General features: G+C 35.6%; 1 protein-coding gene across 1 annotated transcript; it reads left to right on the plus strand.

Moving 5' to 3' along the window:
• The first annotated feature begins 1,113 nt into the window (after positions 1-1,113).
• Positions 1,114-7,406, plus strand: si:ch211-175m2.4 (uncharacterized). Its single transcript, XM_051649292.1, has 8 exons — positions 1,114-1,185; positions 3,368-3,468; positions 3,566-3,649; positions 3,728-3,784; positions 3,938-4,015; positions 4,469-4,567; positions 4,654-4,923; positions 7,095-7,406. Exons 2-8 carry the CDS (start codon positions 3,391-3,393, stop codon positions 7,122-7,124), a joined length of 696 nt encoding a protein of 231 aa, XP_051505252.1. The 5' UTR covers positions 1,114-1,185; positions 3,368-3,390; the 3' UTR covers positions 7,125-7,406.
• Positions 7,407-10,497: the final 3,091 nt, after the last annotated feature.

The following is a 10,497-nucleotide window of genomic DNA, read 5'->3' on the forward strand; positions in this document are numbered from 1 at the left end:
TTGAAGTAGTTTAAGAAGTTCTGAAATATATATTTTTTTAATTATAATAATAATTATTCACATTATTAATGTCCTGACTATACATTGTGATCAGTTGAATGCCACCTTGGTGAATAAAAGTACCAATTTCTTTTCATAAGAGCAAAATCTGTACATTATTCCAAATATATATATATATTAGGATGGGATTTAATGATTTTACTTATAAATATAGCACTTTAATGAACATCTGTGTTCTTAATATTTTTACTATGTGGTGACCGTTTTATAAAAGCAATAAGGTATTCAAGGCTGTGCCATATTGTGAATTTAGTCACGGCTGAAGCAGTTGCAGGCACTCTGCTTTGTGTTGTGCCTAACAACACCCTTAAGCCGTGGTTATATTAACTATATTGCACGGCCTCTCACACCTTTTTGCTTAAATTTTGTTTCTTCAAACACTGTCTCATATTTCATGATTTTCACTGACACAATTTCATTGATGTTTATTTCACTCTTTCTTTAGATTATCTTAGTTTTAAATGTAATTTGTATTTTTATAATGGATTTTCACAGTTTAATACTCAAAGTCTGGGTCTGGCACGTGAAAACTACAATCTTGTGTAAAATAAATAAAATAATAATAATATCCTTTCTGAATTTGTGTTCATTCTGGTTCGTTCTGACCCTGATAGCACACATACATCACTTAGACGTCTATTTGATGTCTGTGTTTACATCTGGAAGACATTTTTTTAAGTTGCTCATCTTCAATACGTCTATAAGACGTTTCCTCTCGGATGTTAATAAGACATTCAGCAGATGCCTTTGAGATGTTTATGATTTAGAATGTTGGTCATTCTGATCTTTTTAAGATGTTTAGCAGATGTAAATTAGATTGTGATGCTTTCCAGATGTAAAGATCTAAAACAGGAATCTCAGTAAGTTGATTTGACATGACAAGCCACATTTCTTTTATTTTACAGTCATAAAATACACATCTACATAAAACTATATTCTCAGACTAAACTAAAATCTCTATTTTATTAAAACTGACTATTTTAGGGAAGTGTTGTGGACAAAAAACGAAGTTTCATTATGACGTCTGTTTTTTTTTTTTTTTTTTTTTTACAGTGGAAAGGTGGAGTCTTCTCACAAAGTGAAAGTAATGAAAATGATAAGACCCAAGACAAAAGCAACATCAAGGTAAAGCATTCTTTATATATTGATTCATTTGCTCATTTGGATTTTTGACGGCAAGTTTGACCACACGTGTCGTTCTAACATGAGACGAGGTCTATCCCCCACAGATCTAGTTGCACAACACAACAAAATTAGCTGAGTTAACAAGAGTTGAAAACACAACGGAAATACGCCACAACAAATTGCTAGAATAAGTCTATATTTTTTAAGTTAACACTGCATTTTAAGTCGTGCAGCAGGCCTAATCAAAGTCTTTCACGCGACACGTTGCCGCTTCCTGGCCAATAGAATTAACGCTTTTCCGTCTCATAAATCTAAACAAAAGAGACTCCATGTATGGTAGAAAGTGTGCGTTGTCCAGATCACACAACACCTTCATTAATATTTATTTTCTGTTAAAGTTGTGCTGTGACTTTTCTGTTGATCTGTAGCATATTTAAGTTGTGTTGTTCACACGATTGAGGTTTTGAGGTAGAGAACATTGGCAGGATTTAACTTGCTCTTAACGAATTTACATTTGAAACTCTAAACGAGACTTTCTCTCTGACATAGTCTCAGTCTGGCATAGGTATCATAATAATAGCACGGGTTACAAAAAATGGGATTTAAGTCAAACATCTTTATTAAATAATTCCTGAGCAAACTGCATTAGCAGTAGCACCTCTTTAATCCGCAATAATGCTCTCTGCCCTCACTTGAGCATGTGTTAAAGGGATAGTTCACACAAAAATGAAAATTCTCTCACCATTTACTCATCCTCATGCCATCCCAGATATGTATGACTTTCTTTCTTCTACTGAACACAAACGATGATTTTTAGAAGAATATCTCAGCTCTGTAGGTCTATACAATGCAAGTGAATGGTGACCAGCACTTTGAAGCTCAGAAAAATGCACAAAGACATCATAAAAGTCATCCATACGACTCCAGTGGTTAAATTAATAAATAAATAAATATAATTAAATAAATTCTCTTCCCTGCACAGTAGGAGGTGATATGCACGAAGAATACAAATTGCCAAAATCAATGAATAAGAATGTGGAAGTGAAAGTGGAGATTTATAGGAAAAAAGGACTTAAATATTGATCTGTTTCTTACCCAAAGTCACAGCACAACTCATATCGCTTCAGAAGATATGGATTTAACCACTGGGGTTGTATGGATTACATTTGTGCTGCCTTTATGTGCTTTTTGGATATTCAGTGTTTTGGCCACCATTCACTTTGTATTGTATGGACCAACAGAGCTGAAATATATATCATTTGTGTTCTGCAGAAGAAAGAAAGCCATACACATCTGGGATGGCATGAGGGTGAGTAAATGATCTGAGTGAATTATACCTTTAACACTCCATTAAAGCTCCAGTGGGAACAAGTGAAAGAAGTAATGTTATCAACTTCTAACAACATGAAAAGGCAGGGAATGTAATTATAAATGAAATAATTCAGTAAACAATATGTGGATATTATAGTATAGGCCTATTTATAGATAATATTTTGTGTAAGCTAACTTTTTATTAAGCGTATTAATTCAAAACACTTTAAATTTAAACATTTATATTTTATATCACTAAATAATTTTGACACGCATATTGTTTATGTCTTTTGGCTATATACTTTTGAAAGTAAATATTTCAACATTTATGGATTGACTTCCATTGTAAATGCCTCACTGTAACCCCATTTTTTATTTATTTATTTTTTTTATTTTTTAATAAATACATTTTTGTGGAAATTAACATTATGGCACAATTGTTGTTGATTCAGCTTAACTTTTGAACATGCAATATTCCATTCACAGTGTCAGTGAGCAGAGAACTTACATATAACCGGTTATAACAGAGACGATAATAGTTTAAATGATCGGTATTACACACCCTCCGCCTGCAGGGTTTATATTGAAATACTGATGTTGCAAAAGGTAGTGTGTATACTCTTTGTGCAGGTAGGGTGCCACTGTCTTTTTCTGTTCTGTAACTAAACACACGTGTTATATACTGTACATGTGAATTGCTTTGGATAAAAAGTGTTTTCTAAATGACAACCACATAAATAGCCTACATCTAGGGGCTCTTAGCATATTGTAATTGATTCTCAGCTTTGAAAATGAAAGTGAACAGTGACACTTGGTTTCCTGGCACTGGCTAAATGCATGTCGAAACACGATACGCTCTGTATGTCTCCAGACGTGCCAAAACCCTCTGATGTGATGATAGCCACTCCAGTTTACCAGCAGCAGCCAAATGAAGTTTCTAGATTCCTGAAAATCAAGCCACTGGTTTTTGGGGTAAACAACACTGTTCTAGAAGGAATTTTGCTTTAAAGTGCTTGTTTTCACAATGTATGAATAAATGGATAGAATCTTTTTTCTTTTTGTCTCACAGGTTTTGGAAATATTGACAGCTTTAATAGGAATCGGTTTTATAATCTGGCAACATTTTTGGTTCCATTTGTGGTCACCAGTCTTTGTAAGTCATTCATTTCAGTATTTGCACTACAGTACATTGTGCAGTGAACAAATGCTGAATTAAATTCCTTTTCTGCAGTGCATTTTAACTGGAGCCGTAACAGTCTCAGCTGCATGCAAGCCTAACCCATGTCTGGTTAGTCTGAATTTGACATCTCATTTTGTATATTTGAATGAAACTTATTGTTACTTGGGAAGTATGAATTCTTCTTCTTAATATTATTATGCATATTTTGCTTAAAGAGCATTCTGTGGGAACTGTTTTAGAACCAGATCTTCCTTATTGTAGGTCAAAACCGCACAGGTTTTCAACTACGTAAACATTGCAACGGCTGCTACCTCCCTCCGCGTTAACCTGGTCCGTTGGGTAAGTGGTGTGTGTTCATGTTGAACACACTCAGCTTTTACTTTGAAAGCCTCTTGTCTTTTGACTGTTTCTGGTTGTTGCCAAGTATTTGTACCTGTTCTTTGTTCCCCATTGTTTTCCGAGTATTTACAAAAAAAAGTATACAATTGCCAATATTATTTTACAGCAGTGTAATGTTATTCAGCTTGTTACTAATTTGTCTTTTGTACTGTTTTTCAAAAATGTTTCACCAGGGAAAATTTTAAATTGATCAAATATTGAAATGAAAGATCTTATATAATGTTCATTGTGTATATTACTGTATTATATATTGTGTAAATTACCTTTTAAAACTACCTTGATCTTGCCATGAAAATAGCCAGCGATGCTGACATGGCAATACAAATAAATAAATAAATAAAGGTCTAGCAACCACTCTGTTTATTAATCATCTTGCCTCTAATGCTGACTTAGGGTTTGAGTTTGGTTGTCCTCATGGGCTGCGATATTCTGGCCTTAATCTTCTCTATTATCATTGCCTCATCATCTTGTTTCTGCTGCTGCAGGCCAAAGGTAAAACTCATCAAGACACACCGAATCAGATTAAATAAGATCCCATGCATGATAAACTTCTCACATTTGTTCTCTGTCTCTCTCAGTCAAGAAGTGATGCCGCGGTCAGTTACATGAACACAAATTTGCCTGTTAACAATATTGTGTTTGTGGGCCAACTGGACCCCTCTGCATTGCCACAACCTGGTAGTTCAGTCCTGTCTGTGATGCCAGCAAACTACAGACCTGTCCCGACTGCACCTCCAGCATACTACGTGCCCGTCCCTACTGCACTGCCAGGAAACTATGGACCTGTCCCAAATGCACATCCAGCAAACTATGGTCCACTCCCAACTACACCTCCACCAGCCTATGAGGTAATTATTAGCAGTGGGTGGAAAATGTAAGACTAAACTTTAAAGTCCTCGTGAAGTGCCTTGACGAGCAGTTTACTTTGGTCTGTTGAAGTATTTCCTACTGAAACATGATGAAGTTGGGGCAGACATGTCCAACAGCTCATGACTTTAAAAAAATTGGCCAGTAGACTTTAGTTTACAAAGCCACACACACACACAAATACTTTCCACCGTGCTGCATCTTGTGCCATAGCGGGTGTTCAGCCAGACTGCTGAAGAAACTGAAAAGCAATCAGTACTCGAGACTTGAGAATCAAACAATGATCTTACTGACAACGTTAATACATAACCAGCCCACAAACGCACACAGCGTGTTGCAAGTCTTTGCTTAAAACGAGGTTGGAGCCGTTGTGAAAAGCAGTCTATGCAGATGAATGAGAAACAAGTGAGTAAAAGATTACAATATATAAATGTGTTGAATCGTAATACATGAAGCACAAATAATGGACCTTATTCATGGTAGCACCATCTTTTACATTTAATGGGAATGACAACAAGGCTGTGAGGGTTAGACATACCATCTCTTCAATGGCAAGCACGGTATAAAGCTGTAAAAAGCTCCTAGATCACATCTGATTTTTTTATCTACTGAATGTTCTTGGAAAGATGTTTTTTTCAATGTTTTGTTGTACAACAGTACAAACTATTGAAGAGACTGTACATCTGTCCCTCACAGCCTCATTGTCTCTCCCGTCAAATATCAAAGATGGCGCTGCTTTGAATAAGGTCTATAGAGCTGTTCAACCATGATATCAATTTGTAGGCGAACCCTGAAGTCTAATTTGCCATGGGTTCCCTCTGGATTTTCCTATGGGTTTTTATAATGGGGTTTTTGAACTACTGAGTAAAATAAGTTCTGTGGTAAACATTACTTGACGAAACATGGACTTTTTGTTCTACAAAATAAAATACACACTTTCAGCCCTCAAATGTGAATTTTGAATTTGCTGTTTGTTTGTTTTTTGTTTTTTTAAAACTATGTAATTCACGGTTTCAAAATTCCTATTTGCGGTATGACTGTTGTAGAACAAAGCGTCTACGTATCGTCAGGTAATGTTTACCATAGACCTTATTTTTCTCATAAGTTCAAAAACCCCATTATAAAAACCCATAGGAAAATCCAGTGGGAACCCATGGCAAATTCTCTTCTGGGTTTTTGGACTACAAGCTAAACAGCTCTAAAAAGAGCTACAAGCTGAACAGCTCTAAGAAAGAGGCTGCATTTCTCTGATATTTCTCTTTACCTAGCGTTGCATGCGCTAGCTCCATTCATTACCATGCTGGTCTGAATGCAGTCCAATCCAGGTATCATCATTTCAGTGCGGCAGTCCCAATTAGGGTTGCCACCCGTCCCGTAAAATACGGGATCATGCCGTATTTAAAGATTAAATGATGTGATTTTTTCATGTATTTAAGCTGGTCCGGTGGTGTCACTGCAAAATCGTTCAAGATCATTAATTTAACCTTGATATTAGTTGGAAATTGTGCCTATGGTGGGTAAGGGACCGTCTAAAACATTCATACATTGTGCTAAAACTTGGAGGGTGTGGTAAGGGACCGTGTGAAAACTTCAGCCAGCAGCACCAAAGCAAAGTGGGTCGCAGTAGGCAAAAGGTTGAGAAACCCTGCACTAGCATATACTGTAGATGAGCATGAGTGAGTGCTCTTTATTCTTTGTGTTTCATGTATTATGATTCAAAACATTGATATATTGTAAGCCTTTACTAGCTTGTTTCTCATTCATCAGCATTGACTACATTGCTCAATGGCTCCAACCTTGTTTTAAGCAAAGACTGCGACACGCTGTGTGTCTCAAGTCAGTGGACACATGGTTGGACTGTGTATTGATCACTTTTTAGTTTCTTCAGCAGTCCGGCTGAACACCTATTATGGCATGAGAAGCAGCACAGTGGAAAGTGGTTGTATGTGTTTGGCTTTTGTAAATTAAAGCCTTAAAGCTAACTTTAAGACTTATGGACTTAAAGCAGCAAAACTTTAGTTTCGATTTAATGGGGTCTTTAATTGATTAACTCTTTATTGTGAAACCAAAATATTTATTTATATTTACATAAAGTAATATACACTTGCATAAAACAAGCAAACAAAAATGTTGTTACAAAATGTGTTCACAGGCCTGTGTGCTCGAGTCGAGGACTCAATGACCAGAAGATGAACTAGATTTCAGCCACAAATGCATCATCATGTGATATAAGAAACTTCTAGGTATACCAGTGGGTATTGAAATGAGGAGGCAACGTGCCTCTGAGTGGGGAATTGTTTTGTTTACACAAATTATGGGTAAAAGCAAATAGAACACCAACCAGTACTTCTTTTTGTAATATTTTCTTTGTAATGCATTAATGAACAATTTGTAAAAAATGTTTACACAGTATATTAATACTAATTCTGTGAATGTGTGTTATTAAATACATTTTTTGATACAACCAGTAAGTCATAAAAGCCAAAAGTCTCAAGTTTACACATTCTAAAAGGGATAGTTCACCCAAAAATGGAAATTCTCTCACCATTGACGCACCTTCATGCTATCCCAGATGTGTGTGACTTTCTTTCTTCTGCTGAACACAAATGAAGATTTTTAGAAGAATATCTCAGCTCTGTAGGTCCATACAATGCAAGTGAATCGGGACCAGAATTCAAATTTTTGCTCTCACTTCGATACCTTCTGATGGAGAGAGAGGTTTAGTGGAAGGCTAGATCTAACATTCCTGGCGTTGCCTGTCAGGATGGATAACCTTACAGTACCTACATTAACATTACACAATAGTTACTATGAACTAAGAATGAACAATAGGCTACTTTTAGAGTATCTTTTTAAAAATCTTGTGTATGTTGATTTCTACATATATTAACATTTTAATATTACAAATTTGTGATGTAACATCATTAAGAACTAAAATGAACTAACAATGAACAATATTATATTTATAAATTAACATTAACCAAAATGCATGAAACAAATATTCATTAATTCACCTAATTTGGAATGTAATACGTTACATGTGCATATGCTAACTTACACAACCTTATCGTAAAGTGTTACCAATCACAAAATCATACTCCTCATCAAACAAATAAAAGTACAAGAAAAGCCAAAGTGTACTTCCAACTTTGTGAGGATTGAGAAAGAAACAATGAACAAAATACAATACCAAAAAGTGACTAAAGGGATTTCAGATTAAATAAACTGTATTATTTACACATGATACCATAGTATTTTAATATGAATTTCAATACTACAAAACCTGAATGTGCATACAGTAGTGAAAGTGTCAGATAAGGCACTTGGGGTGAGATTTTTTTTTAATCAACAATTTTATCATTTCACAGTTTAGAAGGATCTTTTCTCATAAGATATTATAACTTTAATCCAGAGCCTGATATGAGTCTATTCTCCTTTCACCTGCCCATCAGAGGCTTTTGCTTTGTCTCTTGGCACTCTGCCCATGCTGAAATTCTGCATTAGGTCTCATATCAGTCAGGTGAGCCAAGCGGTTGGACATTGCAAAGGCAGCAGCAATGGCAGCAGCAATGGCAGCAATGTCCCAAATATCTTCTCTGTCAAATCCGTGAGTCTCCAGTGTGCTAAAATGTTCTTCAGTTATTGTTTCGCTCCTGCAGACTGTCAGTGCAAAGTCAAGCATGGCTCGCTCACGGGAAGTTAGCTCTGCAACGTTGTAATTGACTGCCACCTGTGGGGCAAGATAGTGCCAGTAAAGTCAATTATAATCCCACTCATTTTCATTTTTGCCTCAAAGCTTACTATACCATTTAATATTATTTTACGGTAGTTGAGGGATAAAAGGCAGAAAAATAAAGTGTTTCAACATTTGTCAAATGTAGCTTTATTTTCTCATAAAATTGCAGGCACCTGGTCAGCTAGCATAGGTTTTTTTGAATAGATGCGGTGCAATGCACTGTGAGATACTACACAGTACAGGCAGTGATTGTGAGCACTGGTTGCGACAACGTGTATCACATATCCATCTGGTTAATAATAAACATCTCAATCTCATCTTCCTACCCACTGAAACCAGGTCAAATCTAAATAACTATAATAACAGATCATGTGCATGGATTCAATTATAAAAGAAGCCATTAGCTACCAAAAGGCCTCACCACTTTCCTTGTTCATGAGGGCATTGTAATAAGAGAAGAATGCCCAAAATTCTGCAGGACGATGGGCAAGAACTTTGAAGACATTGGGCAAAAACCCTCCCTGTGGATGAACATCTTGTATTACAACTGATTCAGAGGCATACACATTCAATGTGGATTTGTGGATGCCTTACCCTCTGTTCAACCTCTTCCATCAGCTCCACAATATCAAAAGGCAGGTTTTTCTTGTTTGGCACAGGATACCAGCTGATGCCCTCTGAACTGCTGCTACTGTGGCGCGTGTGAGTGGCTGGGATTTTTTTGACAAACTCTGCTTGCAAGAACATGCGAAGGCTGCAAATAAGTCAAGACAGGGTTATTAAATATTGTTTAAATGCAACACATAATTTCAGATTTTAATTGACAAAGTATATTAAGTATTGGTTTTCCACATTTGACTTAATTTTTTTTTGCTTGTACATTAGCTGCACAGAATTTCATGGCTAATTGTATTTATAGCATGCAATATGAGGTGCAACTAACGTATGATTTGCATGCATGACATTTGATGATGATGATGATGATGGCATTTACAGAGCATTTATTAGAAATACATGAATGCGCCACAGTTCAACATATTAATTCAATGTCAGCCATACCAATAACCCAAAATGAGTGCGATGTATAAACTTTAAAATGCCTCGTAACAACGTGCAATCTTGCTACGTTTGTTATTTAGAGGACGGACAACATGCAATGAAAGTTTCAGCTGTTAAAGAGCGCTGCCAATCATCGAGGATTATCCTGACACGCCTCCTGCCCGTTTGACCACTAAAATCAGTCTATGGAACTGCATTTTACTTCCTGTTTACGGTAATGCAAGAAAAGAAGCAAGACACAATAATCAACTTGACGGAAATTTCAAGTGTCAAAATAAAAGTATGTATTTATAAAGTGTTTAAATAAAATAGTCAAAAATAGAATTCATTAAATGTGAGTAAATGAAGGAAAATAAGATAAATCAAAGCTTTTGAAGACACATAAATATTGTATATATGAATTAATTTGGTATAAAATTAGTAGAGTGCTATAAAAGTATGTGTAAACTATGGAGGGCAAAATTACTAAACAAATAAATAATTAAATAAATGTTTAAATAAAAGCATTAAATACATAACAAAATCGTTAAAAAATATAAAATCATTCAATTAATCATTAAATCACTAAAGGTGACACCCACTGTTGTCGAGTGATGTGGCGATAACCAGTACTGGGGAGTAACGGAATACAAGTAACGGGATTACGTATTTAAAATACAAAATATCAGTAACTGTATTCCACTACAGTTACAATTTAAATTGTTGGTAATCAGAATACAGTTACATTCAAAAAGTATTTTGATTACTGAAGAGATTACTT

The sequence above is a fragment of the Myxocyprinus asiaticus genome, chromosome 22 (assembly GCF_019703515.2).
Source record: "Myxocyprinus asiaticus isolate MX2 ecotype Aquarium Trade chromosome 22, UBuf_Myxa_2, whole genome shotgun sequence".
NCBI classification, from domain to species: Eukaryota; Metazoa; Chordata; class Actinopteri; order Cypriniformes; family Catostomidae; genus Myxocyprinus; species Myxocyprinus asiaticus.

Coding starts and splice junctions, on each gene's coding strand:
- si:ch211-175m2.4 (XM_051649292.1), top strand. CDS start 3,391: ATGATAGCCACTCCAGTTTACCAGCAGCAGCCAAATGAAGTTTCTAGA. Junction 3,469..3,565: donor TCAAGCCACTGGTTTTTGGG/GTAAACAACACT, acceptor TTTGTCTCACAG/GTTTTGGAAATATTGACAGC. Junction 3,650..3,727: donor ATTTGTGGTCACCAGTCTTT/GTAAGTCATTCA, acceptor CCTTTTCTGCAG/TGCATTTTAACTGGAGCCGT.